We start from the raw sequence: 18,092 nt of genomic DNA, 5'->3' as shown, positions 1-18,092 counted from the left end.
CGCCATGGCGTGAGGCGCTCCCAGCCGGGCCCTGGTCACTGCTAACAGGCGAAGCGTCCATTACTGAAACTTTGGGGTGAATTAGCCCAAATTTAGGGCTAGCGAGCAGATTCCTTAAACGAACGGCGGCGGCAGCTGCCCGTGAGGGGAGGGCAGAGCGCTGAGGGCGGAGCGGGGCGGAGAGGGGCGGGGGCCGGGGGAGCGGGGCCCGGGGGCGGGCGGGAGGCTGGGAGGAGGAGGGGGAGGAGGGGGCGGAGGAAGAGGTGGGAAGAGGAGGAGGAGGAGGAGGAGGAGGAGGGAAGAAGAGGCGGCAGCAGCAGCAGCAGCAGCATGGCGGCCGGGCGCGAGCGGCTGAGCGCGCCGCCGCCGCCTCCTCCTCCGCCGCCTCCATCTCCTGCCGCTCCCGAGCCGGAGCCCGCGGCCCCGCTGCCCAAATAGCCGCCCTGCCCCGGGTCCTGCCCCGCCCGGACAGCGCCCGGCCATGGAGCTCGCCAAACCGGCCTTCCCCGCGCTGCCGCAGGCCAAAGAGGACTCTGAGGTGAGCGGGAGCTCCGGTCCCGGCCCCCCGCACACGCCCGGCCCGCGGCCCCGCCGGGGCTTCCCCTCACAGCCCTGCCCGCCCTGCGGTGCCTCCCGCGCCCCTTCCCGCGGGATTCCCGCTGGGATCCATCGCAGGCCGCGGGTCCGTGTCCCGCCCTGTGCTGCTGACACCCCCTGCGAGCACCGGCCGCGTCTCCCCTCCCCTGCTCGCTGTCGGGCTCTGCTCCCTCCATCGCCCTCGCAGCCCTCCGGCATCTCCGCTCCCCGGTGCCTCCGGCCTGGAAGCCTCCCCACTATCCCAGGTTGCTCCAAGCCCTGTCCAACATGGCCTTGAGCGCTTCCAGGCACGGGGCAGCCACAGCTTCTCCGGGCAATCTCGCTACCCTCACATTCAGGGGACCGAGCCCCTCCGCTCATCTCCTTTGGCTTTTACCCACCCACAGCGGCCCCCACTCTTTTCATGCCCCTTTCTGCGTTCGGTGTGTCACAGCCTGTGTGTGTCCCCCTGCCTCGGTGAGGCCCCCGGCCGTGTCCCGGTGTGAGCAGCCCCACAGGAGTTACCTGCCGGTCCCCTCCGGGCTCTCGGTGCCTTCCTCCCCTCCTCTCCTCCCTGGGTCCGTCGGGGAGGTGTTTTCATGGACTTGCAGAGCCAGGAGCTCTCTGCGGACGAGGACAGGTGGCAATGTGCGCTCGGGCTGAGCTGTGCGCTGTCACAGGCAGCGCGGTGTCTGATTTCTGAACTTGGCTGAACTCCCCGGCGCTGACCCTGGGCGCTGCTGATTTGTTTTTGTGTGTCACAAACGTCCCCGACTGTCACCCCCCCCCCTTTGGTGGCCTCAAATATTTAATGTGAAATGTCACAGCCTGCATGAGGGAAGCTGAGAGTGTCTGAGCTCTTCAGACGTCTGTAGATTGTCATATTTCTAAACATCAGCATTTATTTCTGTTTGAACAGCATTGCTCAATGCTGTTATGGTGGTAAATTACCTGAAATATGGGAGTGACTCCTTTTGTTCTGGTTTTTTTTTTTTTTTTTTATTTTGTCAGGATTTAATGCTCCTCATCACTTCAGAGCTCTGGAGGTGTTACAAGTCATGTAGTTGTTCTCACAAAGTTGTAATCACTTTGCATCTCAACACAAATCATCTGCCACCCTGTGAGGTTTATCATTTGTTTGTTTTTAAATATATTTTCTTTCTGGAGAAACCAATCGTGTTATCCACAGTTTTGTTAACTAAATCAGCCTGGGTGGCTTTTCATCTAAAACGACTAAAGAGGAATGTGGGGTTAAAATAAAAACTAAACCAGAGCTCAGTGCCAGTCTAGCAACTCTTAACTGATGAAAACTGAGATTGTGGTACAGTGTCTTTCAGAGTAGCTTTTATTTTTGTCTTTTTGCATGGGCTGTCTGTAAATAATATAATTTGTAGTGTGTTAGAACTTCACATAGTGGGGATTTTCAAGAACTGATTCTAAAAACTGGTAAGAACTTATTTTCAATATGCTGCATTTGTGTCTGACTTAATCTAAATACAAGGTCATGTCAGCAAATTCTGAGCTCTGATAGAAGATAATAAATAGCTGGAGCATGTGGGGGAAAGAGGAAAGTGAAAGCCAGTGGTGTCAAAGTTCTTGTGGAGGTAACTTGTTAAAAGCAAAGTGTAGGAGATTTAGCCCAGTCCTTCAGACACTGCTTTGGAAAAGCAAACTGAGGAAATTAAAATCATCCTGCCCACAAAAAGTGGATTTTCCTGGAAAGCAGAAGATGCTCCTGTGCATTGCAGTGGGGAGGCTCTTTAATGAGCAGTAATCCCTCATATTTTGGGAAGTTGGTGATGGATGGTTTAATGCTGGCTTGGCAGATTTGATTTCAAGATACTGGGAAGGGGAGGAGGGAGAGCTTGGGGAATCCCTGGCTGCTCAAAAGTGCAGCTTTGTCACTTCTTTAACTCACTCCAAGTGTCACCCCCCGCTCCCTTCTCTGAGCTGACACTCCTAACCATGTCACAGCTTTAATAATCATCATAATAATTAAAAATGAAGCCAAATCTGCACAGCATCCCATTCCTTCCTGGCACAAGGAGAAGTGTTGAGGGGAGAGAGCAGCCTGGATTGACTGGGGCAGGCTGCAGGGATGGGCTCTGATAAATAGGTCACTTTTCCAGCCTGGATGTTGTTTGTCCTGTCCCTAATCCATAGTGTGGTGTTTGGGATTGCTGCATTTCTAAACCTCTTGGCTCTTGATACTTCTGGGAGCTTGGGAAATGGCAGAAAACCTGGAACTCATCATTCTGGCAAAGCTTTTCTGAGAATGTCTGTGAACTGTGTGTTCTTTTACAGTCTGGTGATGGTGAATATCTCAGTTTTATGAGTAATAGTGATTATATGTGATGTGGAACCATTTCTAAGCTTAGTTTTTGTTTGTTTTGTTTTTTTTTTTTTTTTCTAAATCAGCACGTTTTCTAAGGTCAGGTCTCAAACTTTCTTTAACTTGAGAAGTTCTGTGTTACATGTTTATACTGGGAGGAAAATGGCTAATTACCATAATGGCTAAAACCCATTAAAAAGGGTCAGGTTAATAACAATTAGTACATGTTGGCTTATTAGTACTTCTGGAAAGAAGATCAGTAAGGACTGGAATAATTGAAGGAATTTAACAGAAATTATTTTCCCATTAAATGTTAAACAAAACAAACAAAAAAAAAAGGACTAGGATATATATATATGTGTATATATATATGTGTGTATATATATGTGTGTATATATATATGTATATATATATAATGAGAACGCAGCAACAATTACCAGTTTATTTCTTTGTTAAAGCATATTTGCTTGCAATCAGGCTGAGCAAACCAAGTATTCATGATGTACTTATATTTTTTTTAGGACTCTCCATGGGTTTTGTAATTAAATTAGCAGCCTATTGACTAAGCAGACATATTTGCCTTTTTATTATGCATAAAAGCTGAGTTCTTTTTTAGCACGTGGAGTTTTTCTAAAAAAGAAATTTACATTTTTGACAGCTATATTTAGTCTGAAATGCTAATGTATTTCTGACTGCTTTTTTTAACTATGAAGTGATGCAGCCTATCTAAAGGTGGAACAAATCTATTAAACTTTTTTTTACTCTCACTTTTGATAGGCAACACAAACAAACCCCTTAAAACACGGCTTTTCCCCTCCTCTGCAGACTCTTTAAAATAAGTAGGAAGCCTGTATCATTAGAATTATTTTACCTGCCCACATAATAGAGCCCAAAAAATGGAGAACAAATGCTGTGTTGTGCTGGGAGATGTAAATCAGGTGACAGATTTTGATCACAGCTCAGTGGGATACTATCAGAGTGCTTTGCATAAATCAGAGCAGTGCTCTGTGGCAGCTGGGGTTGAGCAGTGTCTCAGTCCTGATTCATTTGTGCCTCCCATCCAGGGGAGGCCTGGTGGGATCCACACAGGCACAGGGGAGCAGTTTGGAGAATTTGGGAGTTAAGGCATGTTTGGGTTGTTTTAGCTAAATGAGGATTGTCTCAGTATAACCCAACTCAGGAATTTCAAAAAGAAGGGGCATGGGAAAAGCTCTTCCTGCAGCATTAGGAGCAATTCTGATATCCTGTGTAAGTGTGGCACTCCCTAACCCTTTGTGCTTCCTGTCAGCTGAAGGATTCTGCCTCCACTGCTTCATTTCCAATTTTATTGGGAAAAGAATTATATGATGGAAGCTTTTAGCAGTGCTGCTGATCCTGTGTGCTGATGGTATTTAATGAGGTGCCTGTAGGACCAGTGTTAGGGAATGGGATAAACAGGAATTTTGTTTCTACTTTTCCTTTAGTTTCATCTTTTATCCTTTTCTGTGGCTTGTGCTTCTCTCTGCTAAAATAGCATTTCTTTCCTTGTTGCCCTTCCTTCTTTCCTTGTTGCCCTCCTCTCTTCCTCCCTCTCTTCTCCACCTTCCTGTTTTTGTATTCCTTTGCATTTTCAATACCAAAAATGTCTCTGGTGGGGCCTTCCCATTGTCTGAGTGCTCTTGACAAACAGAATTCCCAGTAAATCTGCTTCCATCCCTGCTGAGTGTGGTGGCCTTGGGATGGAGCAGCTGTGCAAGGGTGGCATTGTCACCTCACCCTTTCTGCTGCCCCTTTCTCCAGCCCTCAGCCACTTTTGGGATAGCAGCACTGTCCAAACATCCCTTGAATTCTGCTCATGGCAGTGCCACGCTCACACCTTCAGGAATTAAAGGATTTGGTTTAATTCTGTGTATTTTATAGACTTGCACCAGGATTTCTACCTGGGGAAAAAATACATATATAATTGAGCCTGCACTGGTCAGGTAGTTGCACTAAATGATTGTTGTAGGTTCCTTCCAACTGAAATAATTCTATTTCTCCAATATCCCCCATATTTTAATAGAACTGTCCAAGAACACGAAGCCTGACTGAAACTGAAGACACAACCTTTCACTTCATTCCTGTTTGTAGCTAATTTTGAGGCTGTTAAGTACCACGTTTCACACTGATAGATGTGACATGTTTCAGTGATACTCAAATATTTTCCTTTTCAGTACCTCATACCTCATTTAGTTTGTCTCCTTTCTTATTAAAAAATGGCAAGTGAGTGTGCTCTGCTACTGCTTTATTATTTCAGGATTTCTTCTGCAGTTGTTCCATTTTACAAACACTGATTGAGATTTTTGTTCTTTGATGATAACATCCCTCTCCTCCACTTTGCTGTGTAAAATAATGTGTAAAATGCTTTCAAACTCAAGGTGTGATCTCATTTGTGAATGTGTGAATGACCCTTAAAGCTGCGTGCGAATGAAAGCCTTTGTGTGGAGGTCATTGTTGTGGGATCAGGAGCCAGCCCCGATCCAAGCTGCAGCCTGGGCAGGGGGATGCTGCTGCTGCTGGCAGTTGATGCAATCCTGCTCTCTCTAACACGGTCAGGCTGTAATCTGAGTTCTGATATAACACAGGCTGTAATCTGAGTTCTGATATAGCACAGTCAGGCTGTGATCTGAATTCTGATATAGCACGGTCAGGTTGTAATCTGAATTCTGATATAGCACAGTCAGGCTGTAATCTGAGTTCTGATATAGCACGGTCAGGCTGTGATCTGAATTCTGATATAGCACGGTCAGGCTGTAATCTGAGTTCTGATACAGCACAGTCAGGTTGTAATCTGAGTTCTGATACAGCACGGTCAGGTTGTAATCTGAGTTCTGATACAGCACGGTCAGGTTGTAATCTGAGTTCTGATACAGCACGGTCAGGCTGTAATCTGAGTTCTGATACAGCACGGTCAGGCTGTAATCTGAGTTCTGATATAGCACGGTCAGGCTGTAATCTGAGTTCTGATATAGCACGGTCAGGCTGTAATCTGAATTCTGATATAGCACGGTCAGGTTGTAATCTGAATTCTGATATAGCACGGTCAGGCTGTAATCTGAATTCTGATATAGCACGGTCAGGCTGTAATCTGAATTCTGATATAGCACGGTCAGGTTGTAATCTGAATTCTGATATAGCACAGTCAGGCTGTAATCTGAATTCTGATATAGCACGGTCAGGCTGTAATCTGAGTTCTGATATAGCACGGTCAGGCTGTAATCTGAGTTTTGATATAACACAGGCTGTAATCTGAGTTCTGATACAGCACAGTCAGGCTGTAATCTGAGTTCTGATATAGCACGGTCAGGCTGTAATCTGAGTTCTGATATAGCACGGTCAGGCTGTAATCTGAGTTCTGATATAGCACAGGCTGTAATCTGAATTCTGATATAGCACAGTCAGGCTGTAACCTGAGTTCTGATATAGCACAGTCAGGCTGTAACCTGAATTCTGATATAACACAGGCTGTAACCTGAGTTCTGATATAGCACAGTCAGGCTGTAACCTGAATTCTGATATAACACAGGCTGTAATCTGAATTTCCTGTGCAGTGTTCAAGGCAGAGCCAGGAGCTCGCTTGGCCAGAGCAGAGGAGGAGCTGCAGCAGGTCAGAGCCCCTGGCTGTGCTGCTGTAACAGTTTCTGCTGCTCCAGCTTCACAACTTTTGAGAGAACCCTGTAGCAGGTTTGGAGGAGAGGCTTGGAGTGTTACAGGGAAACAGCTTCGGGCAAGGGGATTCTCCCAGCCCTGGGTGTTGAGGTGCACAATCCATCGTGCAGGATGGATTGTGATGGGGAGAGAAATCTGTGTGGAGAGGGAAGTGATGCTATAAATCAACAACAAAAAACTGTCTGGGAGTTGGGAAAGGGTTGGGCACCTGGAGTGGGCAGGGAGGATTTACTGGGAGCTCTGTGCAGCTTTTCCAAAGGGTTTGGGGTCTGGGAAGCAGGAGGAGTTATTGCAGGGGGTGGGTGATGCTGAGCAGGTGAAAAGCAACAGTGAAAATCAGGAAGAGACTTCCTGAGGTCATCTCCTCTAACTCCCGATTGGATTTCTCTTCCTGGTGATTTTTGCAGCATCTCTGAGAGCTTCTCCCTTCACCTGGGCCAGCCTGTGCTTTGCAGGCTCTGTTAATTACAGGGCAGCAGGAGCTGGACCATCCTAAACTGGGCTTGATTGCAGCCAGAGCTGAGCTCTGACAAAGGCTGGGGCTGTACCTTTTATGTGTGAAAATCAGATGGGTCTGCAGGCTTCAGCTGTCAGGTGAGGGAGCAGCTGAGCTGTGTCACGTGCATCCATTTCACTGCATTCCTTCTGGACAGGCAGATGCAGGTTGGCTGGTGTGTTTAAAAACCCTCTTTGCTTTGGTCCAGACTCTCAATGTCAGGCCTGCTAAACTCATTTCAAAAAAAATCATAAGATAAATTTTTTTAGATTAAGGGCACTGTTACAAAAAAAAAAAAAATTCCACATCACTTTTTGCCATTAAACTGTTGTAAGGAAGAGCAGGTGTAGCTGTGGCAAAATATGGACAAAATAACCCAGATTTTTTGGCAGAGCTAACATATATTGGATACCAAAAGCTCTTTGTAGTGTGGACAAATCTCACCTATTAATTCATGGCTTCCATTTATTCAGCTGGAGATTGGATGGGGAAGGAAGGACTTTGGAATGTGCTTTATTCCCCCTTCTCCTGGAGATCTGGCAGAGGGAGTGGCTCATTTTTCAAACTTTGGAATTCTAGGGATTATTTTTTTCCACTCCATCTCTTTGGTGTCTTGCAGGTATGGATAGGGTGAGGCTTCCAGTGAGTTGTCACTTGTTCTGGAGAAGCTCCCAAATCCTTGGCAGCAAGGAATGCTGTTCTTTCCTCCACCTCTGGCATCACCCTTTGTTTTCTTAGCAAAATTCTTGCATTTGATCTGATCAAAAGAGAAGCTTTCAGTTGTTTTTTGTCTGCTTGGTGCTGCAGACAGTGTGGAAAACCTGGCTGCTGAATGAATTCCTTAAAATGGAACCTGTGCTTGGCTTCAGTCCCCATTAATAGATTGGGATTTTTACATAACTTTGCATAACATTTGAATAATCTGGCATTGTTGGTTTTGAAAGCCTTGGAGGGCTGTCAGCAGTCACCAAAATCATTCTTTCAGTAGTTTGTGTACTTGTCTCAGATTAAATGTTTTCCTTAAACACTCCCTTTCAGAGTTATTTTGCAGACTAAATCCCATTGGAAACTGTATTTTTTGCTTCTTGGAGGGCACTAAAGACCAATGTCTGGGGCCTGTAGTGATTTTTTTCTTGTTCAGAACATCTGTGCTGTCTCTTGGGATTTGGTTCCCCTTGGACTTGCATTGCTCAATTCTTATCTATTTATTTTGCACAGTTTACAGTTGTTGGGGCTAAAATTTTCCTGCCTCTGATGCATTTGAAAGGAACATTTCCAATGTGTTTTTAAGCCAAAATAGTGATGAATTTGTGTTTTCATTGTGCTCCAGATTAAGATTTCTGAATTCTACAAACAGAGTAATAAACCTGCTAAAGTGCTTGTATATTCCTGGAGTGCAACTTAAGCTTTTCAGAGTTTATTTTTCCTAGGCTTGGTTTTAGACTTGGACAAACCTGGGATTTTCTGGCTTTTTGAGGTGAACGATGCTTTTGTGTGCAGAGCAAGCCAGCAGGGTTGTGCTGAATCCTCTCAGGTCCCCCTTCAAGGATACAGTTCTGTAAATGTCATCCTTTTGTCACAGCATTTCTCCTTTCTGCTTCCAGCAGTTTATTATTCCAGCTGGAACATGCAGAAGTAATTTAGCTACTTGTGTGTCTTCAGCAAAGCCCATTTCAGTGCATTTTATTTCCCTGTTTGTGCTGCCACTTTAGGTGCTATCCAAAGGATTTTCTGGAGTGGCTTAATGTTTGTTTGCCTGCTTTTCCAGAATAACTTTACTGATGCTAAAATCCTTCTTAATTCCACAACCAAGAGCTGGAAAATCCTCCCTGTGCACTGTGGGGGTGTCTGAGGGAAGCACAGGATTTTTATTGTGTTGGTAAAAGAGGTTTAACGTGAATTTAATGCTACTGGGACAGGTGCAGGTGCTCAGGTGAGCAGTGCTGCAGTTGAAGGGATCCTCCCTGCTGTAATCCACACCTCCCCTCCCAGCTGCAATATTTGATGTTTAACTTCCCCATGCTTCTGAGGACATCAGGACATAGGGGAAGGTTTTTCTTAGCTGTGAATCAAACAACAGAGTTATGTAAATAAATGTATGCAGTCTATTGGATATATTTGACTATTCCTTTTATTATTTTTTTTTTTCTTTTACCTCCAGATGGTAGCTGGGATCTCAGCTCCAACTCCTTCATGTGTGAGGGTCAAGGAATGAGTAAGAGGCTGTTAATAGAGGCCAGTGGGAGTTGTAGGCAAGGAAAGACAGGAATAGTCCCTCCCTGCCTGAGCAGTTTCTGTTCAGCTCTGGCAGAGCTGCAGAGTGGAGCAGAGGATGGAAATGTTGATCCTGGTGTTTGCTCTGGGCAGCTGGGAATGGGGAATGGGAGCTGAGCCCTCCCAGGTCTGGGCTGTGAATGACCAGCAGGATCAGGGGCAGGAGTGTTTTATTGACTGTGTGAGGAGTAAATAAAACACTCACTGAGGGCTTGCTGTGGCCATGGAGAGCACAAATTGCTGGAATTGTTTGAGCTGAATTCTGAATATTCCGAGTGGATTAGGTGAGGCAGTGTGGATTTTAAGGGAGTCACCTGCTCTGCTTGTTATCTCCTGTTATTTCAGTGGCTGCAGGAATGCATCAGCCAAAGGAATTCCTTTGCTTCTCTTACCAGTACAGAATGTTCTAAAGCTTTTTTCCTTTCTCTTTTCTCCTCTCCACACTTCAGAGAGACGTTTCTCAGCAGAAAGCTGAGGTGTGGATAAGCTGATAAGGATCTTTTCCGGCCTTAAGGATTTTTTGTAGAATACTTGAGGTTTCTTCACATGAACTTCCCAAATAGTGTTCCTTGCACTTGGGTGGTGCTGGAAAGGCAGCAGGGAGCTTGTACAGAACTCGTGGTTATTTTCTATAAAATGCATGTCCACATCTCTGCCTTAATGGTTTTTTCTCTGTTGTATAAATAATTATTTTTAATTTTTTTTTTTTTTTTAAGGATTGGACCTATCCCATGAGGAGAGAGATGCAGGTAGGACACTTTTATTTACTGTTTGAGGCAAAACCCATGGAGCATTTAATGAGGAGAAAAAAGAGCTGGTATCAAAATCAGTCTTTACCTGTAAAGTGTCAGGCAGCACCATGGGAGACAGAATTAATTAGTTAATTAAAGTGAGGATTTGCCAGCTTGGAATACAGGTGTGTTTGCATCTCTGTGGTGGAGGTACTAAAACAGAAAAATATTAAATTTTAGTCTTTAAATTTAGTCCCCCAAATATTAAATTTTAGTCTTTCTGCATGTTTTTAGATGATTACTAAAGCTTTGCCTTCTACCTTAGGCTTGGAAGTGTTCTCCAGTGGGATGGACAATTAAAATTTTCCTATCATGGTGTCAATCAAAAATCTTTGCAAAAGAGAAGATTTACACACCTGCATATCTTCATTGGTGGGCAGATAAATGGTTCAAAACTGATATTTTCCCACTGCTAGGCCAAAGCTTGAGGAATTTCCATGTGTGTATCTCTTCTCATCAGAGCAATTTGGAATTAATTAGAAGACAGGATAATAAACCAAGTTAAGAGTTCCCTTCCCTTTATCTGGGGCTGGGTGAGATGCAGGAATCAACCTGGAGCTTAATCCAAACCAAGGACGTTGTTCCTGGTCCAGAACAAGATCTCCAGCACCAAGATCATGTTTCTTTTATCCTGCCAAACCAATTTTTTTTTTTCCTTGTCCTGCTATAAATGACATTGATTACACATTTCAGGAGTATGTAAATTATTTGTGTCCATGTTCTGAGCGAAATGTGTTATTTCAAATCATCTGGAGTTGGTATTGAATGTCTGTTCTTCTCCTGCCTCCTAGGAAATCTTACCTGGGTTATTTTTAGGCCCATATTCTTCAGCTATGAAAAGCAAGGTATGATTTTCAGAATATTCTCTCCCAGGGAAGCTTTGCTGTGGTGATTGGATTTGTTACTGTGGAGATCTGCTCTAGAGAGGTGTAAATTTGGTTGCAGTTCTGAACTGGATCATGAAAAATGCCAAAGTGGAAGGAATATGTGCTGCATTTGTGGAATGGTCTGAGCTATTTGTATTAAAATTGAGTCCTAAATATAATTTTTCTTAGAGAATTTAAGCTATTTGAGACACTTTACCAATTCCTATTTCCTTTGCTGAAGTGTTGCAAGACCTGCCAGAACTGGGAACTCACACACAGACATTAAAAGAAGGAAAATTAAATTACAATAAAGTCAAGCACTGCTCAGGCACAGCTTGGCTCTGCAAATTTGCCTCATGGTTTAAATGATCTTATTTCCATGGTCTGGTTCCAGCAAGAATCCAGTGCTGGCTGCAAATTCCTCTCTCATGTAGGGACTTGAAAATTCAGGCAAAGTGAAAGATGGAGAGAGACAAACAACTTCATTGGATGCCTTCCTGTTTTGTCATTTTTTCTTTTGGAAAAACAATATTTTTACACTCTGAATTCCAGAAAACCAGCTCAGATTTGCCTTGATAGAGCTCTATTTTCCTATTTTGTATCTAAATACAGCTTTTATTTTTATTAATATTTCTATTTATATATAGAATATATACATATATTTATATATTTATTATATAGTTATGCATATATTTATCTTATATTTGATATATTTTATATATAAATATATATTTATTACATATATATTTTATACATATTTTATATGTTTATTATTTATATTCATATAGTCATTTTTTATATTTAAATAGAATTATATAAATAGTATAATTATATGTATAATGTAGTATAATATACTAATATATTTATTACTAGTCTATTTATTTCAGCTTTTCTTTATATTATTATTAATAATTATTATTTCCTTATCTCCTGCTGTCTACTAGATGAATCTGTAATTTAAAAAAGATATTTTTTTTTCTTTCTCCACAGCTACCTATACTCCAGAAACATGGAATAACCCATGTAATATGCATACGGCAGAACATTGAAGCAAATTTTATTAAACCAAACTTCCAGCAGTTATTTAGGTGAGAAATGACCAAGATTCCTTTGTGTGTATGTGTGTTCTTTCCAAATTCTTTCTTTTCCAAATATTTTCACTTTGTCTGGAATTATTTGAAAAATGTGCTGAGGTGCAGAAAGTCTTGAAATCCAAAGCATGAATTTTATTCATCCTGAAGGAATCTGCAGATGAGATTGATCTGTAATTTGCAGTTAAGAGTTTTCAGGGATTTCTGAGAGGGGAAATCTGTCAGGGGTGTTGGAGGAGTTCCCCCACTCCTTTCCTCACCAGGTTCTGGGTTGAATTTCTGGAGCTCAGAGCAGGAATTAAAGGTTGTGCTGATTTCCTCCTGCAGCTCTGTGGTGTTGTGAACTCACAGGAAATTTTCATTGCAGGTATTTAGTCTTGGATATTGCAGATAATCCAGTGGAGAATATAATCCGATTTTTCCCTATGGTGAGTGGATGGGTTGGGAAGGGAAATCCCCAGGAGTTTTCTGAACTAACAAATACCAGTTTCACATTTGGGATACTCAGCCTCAGGCACCTGGAAGTGCTGCCAGCTCCTGACTTTATTATTGACACTTTAATGAGTGTAATTAACTCCTTTTTTACAAGTGTGGAAACAGGTGGAGTTGTAAGAGCTGCTTCTTGTTGTGGTATCAAAAAAAAAAAAGAAATAAAAATTAAAAAAGGCTGGCCTCAAAACAGAGAGATTTGGTCATGAGGGAATTCTGGGGCCCTTGACCTGGGGGAAACTTTTATTTGAGCCCAAGAATATTTACATTTCTTGTGTCAAATTCAAAAGAATAGCTAAGTTTTCCAGTGTCTTAAAACATGTTTGCTGCAGAGGAATTAAAAAGTAACTCATAAATTAAACAATGCCCATTATTGGAACAAACCCCTGATTTTGAGCTGTGGGTTTGTGTCTTTATTTTAGTCCAGTTTGCAACTGAGCAAAAGGATTTTATTCCTTCTTCCACCAAAAAACCCTAAAGTGCCTTCACTGGTTTTGCACTGATAATTTTAGGAATAGTTTAAAGTACAAAAGAAATACAAATGTCCAGCTGAAGTGGGGTTTAAGTCTGCATAAAGGTGCATTATTGTCACTGATATAAAAATTATACCCAATTTAGGTGTTACTACTACTTGCACTTAAAATAATCTGAAACTTTGAATCTTGTATTTTTTTTTCTTTTCAGACTAAAGAATTTATTGATGGAAGTTTACAAAGTGGAGGTAAAATCATATTAACTTTCCCCTCATAAAACTAAAACTAACTTGGGGTGTGGATTAGAGGCTCTTAAATAGGAGCTTTTCTTAAATTTGGGAGGTTTATTATGCTTGATTTGAACTCTGTTAGACAAATTCAGAGCAAAATGTTCTTTCCTTTGCCTCTAAGTGGAAAATCAGCCTCTGGGGTTTGGGGTTTTTTCACAAGAAACTCAGCTGAGGTCTGTGCATGAGGTTTCCTTGTCCCCTCTCAAATGCAGGACCCGAAATCTGCATTGTGGCCATTGTGTCCCTCAGAATCCTCACAGGAGCAGCAATCCCAGTTCTGGATCCCAGAGTGCAGTTAGAAATTCAGGCTGAAGGAACACAACACCTGTTTTATTTGGGTGTGCCTTGCTGCTTCCTGGTTCTCCAAAACAAGGGAAAACCACATTTCAAAGAATTTTATTCAGTTTATACAAATATGGTTAATTTGGGGTTTTTTTTTCCTTCTCAGGAAAAGTTCTTGTCCATGGGAATGCAGGGATTTCTAGAAGGTAGGAAATGATCCACCCTGATAATAGTAGTTTTTAAACAATTGAAAGCTATTTTACTAATTTTTATTTGTTTTTTTTGCAGTGCTGCCTTAGTTATTGCATACATAATGGAAACATTTGGGGTGAAGTACAGGTAAGAAGAGCTGTTCAGTTTTAATTCAGCTGCTGTGAGTGAATAATGATTTTGGAGGGAACAGGAACTGTTGTGTTTTCACTCAGTCTCAGTGCCTCACCCAAGGCTTTACCAGGAGCTGATGATTCCATTTTCCTTCACTGCAGTTGTGTTTACACCCTTTTTCTATAAGAATCAGGCACCTGCTGCTCAGGGAATGAGGGCACCAGCCTCCATCCATGGATAAAACCTTGGGAGAGCCCCAGGGGCTGAACAGGAAAGTGAGCTGAGCACTGGGCTGGGCAGACAGAATTGTGCAGCTGCTGCTTCCTGCTTTGGCCAAGCAATTTCAGTTTAAAACCAGTTCTGGGGAGAGTTTAGAAGTTCTGTAGTGCTGAAAAATTGATAATCTGAAGGAAGGCTCAAACCACAGAGACTTATATATGTTTTTTTGCTGAAGTGTTTTCTTCTCTGTTTAAGGGATGCATTTACTTATGTCCAAGAAAGAAGATTCTGTATTAATCCTAATGCTGGATTTGTCCATCAACTTCAGGTGACTTTTTAAAATTCTTGATCATAACTGAAAAGCCATTTAATGAATCATCTTCCTGCCAAATAGATATTTACACAATATGCTTCAAAGAAATGTCAGGAGCTGGAGGAAAGCTTGGGAGGGAGATGAGTGGGCACCCCAGTTCCTTAGAGTTAAGCTTTGGACAAAGCAAATCCAGGAATGGAGGAGAAATAAAAATCCTGGTTTGTGCAGTGATTGAGAGGCTCTGAAATGGCTTGGTTGATGCTGAAGAAGCTGCAAAGGAAATGTTGTTTGTTCCTTAAAGCCATTTCTTTAGTCATCCTTGAACTTTTCTTTTCCTCTGACTTCCTGATGGTTTTTGTCATTCATGACAAAGCAACAAAGAATTCTCCTCCTCCCAAATCTGTGCCTGAATATGAGATGCTCCCTGAATTGGCCCTGCTCATCCTTACAAAGCTTTATGCCAGAGTAATTCCAATCCACATTTCTGGACCTTTCCAGGAATATGAAGCCATCTATCTAGCAAAATTAACCATCCAGATGATGTCACCTCTGCAGCTGGAGAGATCCCTCTCAGTCCCACCTGGCAGCACAGGTGAGAAGCTTCTGCTGGGGGTGTGAGGGCACTTTTCAAACCTTTAGCAGCAGAATCCCAGACTCCTGGGACTTTAGGTGTGCAAGCTGAGTTTAAACTTCATTGTGAAGTGTTTAAATGTCCTGGTTTGCCCTGGCTGAAGTTCCCTCTTGCCTCCTGCAGGAAGTTTGAAGAGGATGCACGAGGAGGATGAAGATCTTGGCACCATGCAGGTGGCAGCAGCACAGAATGGCTGATGGCTGAGGACAAGAACTGGTTGTAGTGAGAATTCCTGCCAAGAAAGGTGAAGAAAACTAGGAAAAAAAAAAACCCACACAAAAACCAGAATGAGAATTAATGCAAAACAATGAACACACATAGCTTCTTTTCAATTACATGTTGCTTTCAGATGTAAATCTGCCTCTGCAACACACTAAGCATCATTTTTAAGATGTTGGACTTCTTGAATGAATAGATGGCACTGATTGTTTTACTCCTTTTTTACACTTTACAGTTTTATTCTAAACCAAGATTTTTTGGACTTGCAAAGAGGTATTATTGCAATAATGCACTTTTCATACTTGAAATTTCTTTATTTGTATGATATAAAGTTATTACTTTAAACAAAATGCAAGCAGGGGGGGGATTTGTTTATAAAGTTATTTGTGTAATTTATAACAAGAGACTTTAGTAAAGAAAAAGTTTGCTAAAATCCACCTTGTTCTCAGTATGTATTATGGCAGAAATGTGCTTTAGGAACATAAACACAGAGGTTAATTCAAGTTGAACTATCTAGAACATCCTCAAACTGGTTTCCAAGGAGGAGCTGCTGTTGCAAGTCAGTAGTGGCATCATTTGAGGTAAAAATTGAATTTGTCTTTGGAAACTGAGGCCTGGGGCATTACCCACGATGGGATCAAGACATAAAGGATTCACCTCAGCTCTGGTAAAACCTTAGCCCGAGCTAAGGAAACACTTCTTGGTGCTTTAAGGTTTCAAACTGGGGATTGTGCAGCTGTGACTTTCCTGCCTCAGCAGCACAGAGGTTGTGCAAGCACAGTCCTGGTTCTACATCTGCTTTATTTCCCAATGTTTGTTGCCTAAAAGCCAGGGCTGGAATGATTTGGGAGCACTGTGGGGGACTGAGCAAGGCTGTTAGAAAAACGTGTGTGTTTGGGAAGTCTGAGCTTGGTAAGCAGGATCAGACTTAACAGGGAAAAAATGGGCTCAGGATTTGGGGATCAGAGCATCCAGCAGCACATTCCTGTTCCTGCTGATCCCCTCTGCCACCTGCAGCAGTGATGGAGCACAGTAATTCCTTCAGGGGGGAAAAAATCTGGCAAAAATAGCATGATGCTTTAGGAACTTCTCAGCTGGAAAGAAGGGAGTGATTTATCTCCTGGAGAGCTGCACTGTGCCAGTGTCCAGTGCTGGTTTGCAGTTGCAGAGGATTTGTTCCTGCTCTGAACTTGTCCCTCCCTCCAGGAATGCTCTGGGGCTGTTGGGAAGTGCATTCCTGGCCTCTGGAGCAGCCCAGGCACTGCCAGCCAGGAGCTGGGCTGGGAGGCATCAAATCCCTCTCCCTTGCAGTCCCTGGGGAAGGGCAGGGATGGAGCACAGATGGGAGGCACTGATTCATCCCCAGGCTGCTCCATGGCCATGTCTGTTCTCTCTGGGGTCCTGGGAACACTCCCTTCCTACTGACAAGCTCCATGACTAAGGATTTCTCATCAATCCAGGTTTTTTTTCCTGGCATTATCCCCTCCTGGTGCCTTTTACAGTCATTCTGGTCTGTCTGCCTGTCAGATCCCAGGGGATTCTGAGATTTAATTTTCCTCAGATCTATTACTAAGCCATCTATTTAAAGCTTCCCTGTCTGTCTGCTGTAGTTTCACTGCCAGGAGGGTTTTGTTTCAACATTTGATTTTGGAGGTTGAACTAAAGGCAGGAATTGGAAGCAGGGTCCCTCACTGTGGACTGGAAGGAGAAGTGGAGGGTGAATTATTATTTTTATTTCCCAGGTTCAAACATAAAATTGCAACACCCAAATCTTTGGGAATCCACAGCTCCTGACTGAGGTGCTGAACTTGCCTTTTCCAGCTTAGGGGAAGCAGAGTGAAGGAGCTGGAAATCTCTTCCTCAAGGTGGGAGAGGTCTCAGCCAAAAAATGAAATCACAGGGAAGAGGTAACATTCAACCTCTGGAGAAGCTGGCCGTGCTGTTAGGGCTGATTCTGACAAAAAAAAAAGTGTTCCAGGCAATGCTGGACAAATTGGGGCAAACTGGGATAGTGGAAGTGGCCCTGTCCAGGGCAAGGGCTGGAATGAGATGGGGCTTTGAGGTCCCTTCCAGCACAAAGCAGTCTGGGATCTCCAGTATTAATCAACACTATGTCCAAATACAGCTGCTTATATATATATATATATATATATATATATATATAAATATAATTTGTATGATGGTATATATTTCTATAAAGAGATCTATATAGTTATATATTATTATATTCATCTGAACCAGAGGTACCCAGATGCCTTTGTGGTCCAGGGAAAAGACATTTATGAAAGGTTTGGTGCTTGCCTCAAGGAGGTCATGGTTGATTATATATATATATATATGTATTTATATATAAATTTTTTATATATTTATATATATTTATATATTTTTTATATATATATAATACATGTATAGAGTCTCTCTAGATATGTATATTTATAAATATGTATACATTATTAATCTGTCAATATAGATTTTATGTATACATAAAATATCCATATATAGATTTTAGATATACATATATACTATACATATTAATGTCAATATTTTAGATCTATTTTTATATACACATCATAAATATACAGGGGCCCTTGCTCTTCCCTCTTCAGCCCTTTCCACTGGGGATAAATGTCAGGGCTGCTGCATTTCCCTGCCCCCGGGCCATGCAGAGCTGGCACTTGTGGCATTGTCCCTGTCCCCGTGGCAGTTTCCGACAGCCCCCGTGTGGCTGCGGTGTCCCTG

The 18,092-nt window shown here is 42.7% G+C and overlaps 1 protein-coding gene across 1 annotated transcript; it reads left to right on the top strand.

Annotated features, from left to right (window-relative positions):
* The first annotated feature begins 307 nt into the window (after positions 1–307).
* STYX (serine/threonine/tyrosine interacting protein) lies at positions 308–15,790 on the top strand. Its single transcript, XM_036384810.2, has 11 exons — positions 308–538; positions 10,082–10,114; positions 10,948–11,001; positions 12,013–12,110; positions 12,481–12,541; positions 13,287–13,323; positions 13,814–13,853; positions 13,936–13,986; positions 14,446–14,518; positions 15,002–15,095; positions 15,258–15,790. Exons 1-11 carry the CDS (start codon positions 482–484, stop codon positions 15,329–15,331), a joined length of 672 nt encoding a protein of 223 aa, XP_036240703.1. The 5' UTR covers positions 308–481; the 3' UTR covers positions 15,332–15,790.
* Positions 15,791–18,092: the final 2,302 nt, after the last annotated feature.

This window comes from Molothrus ater, chromosome 6, assembly GCF_012460135.2.
Source record: "Molothrus ater isolate BHLD 08-10-18 breed brown headed cowbird chromosome 6, BPBGC_Mater_1.1, whole genome shotgun sequence".
In the NCBI taxonomy this organism is placed as follows: domain Eukaryota; kingdom Metazoa; phylum Chordata; class Aves; order Passeriformes; family Icteridae; genus Molothrus; species Molothrus ater.
Note: the sequence above shows the minus strand (reverse complement) of the source record. Positions and strands in the feature narration are given on the sequence as shown.

Coding starts and splice junctions, on each gene's coding strand:
- STYX (XM_036384810.2), top strand. CDS start 482: ATGGAGCTCGCCAAACCGGCCTTCCCCGCGCTGCCGCAGGCCAAAGAG. Junction 539..10,081: donor AGGCCAAAGAGGACTCTGAG/GTGAGCGGGAGC, acceptor TTTTTTTTTAAG/GATTGGACCTATCCCATGAG. Junction 13,324..13,813: donor TGGAAGTTTACAAAGTGGAG/GTAAAATCATAT, acceptor TTTCCTTCTCAG/GAAAAGTTCTTGTCCATGGG.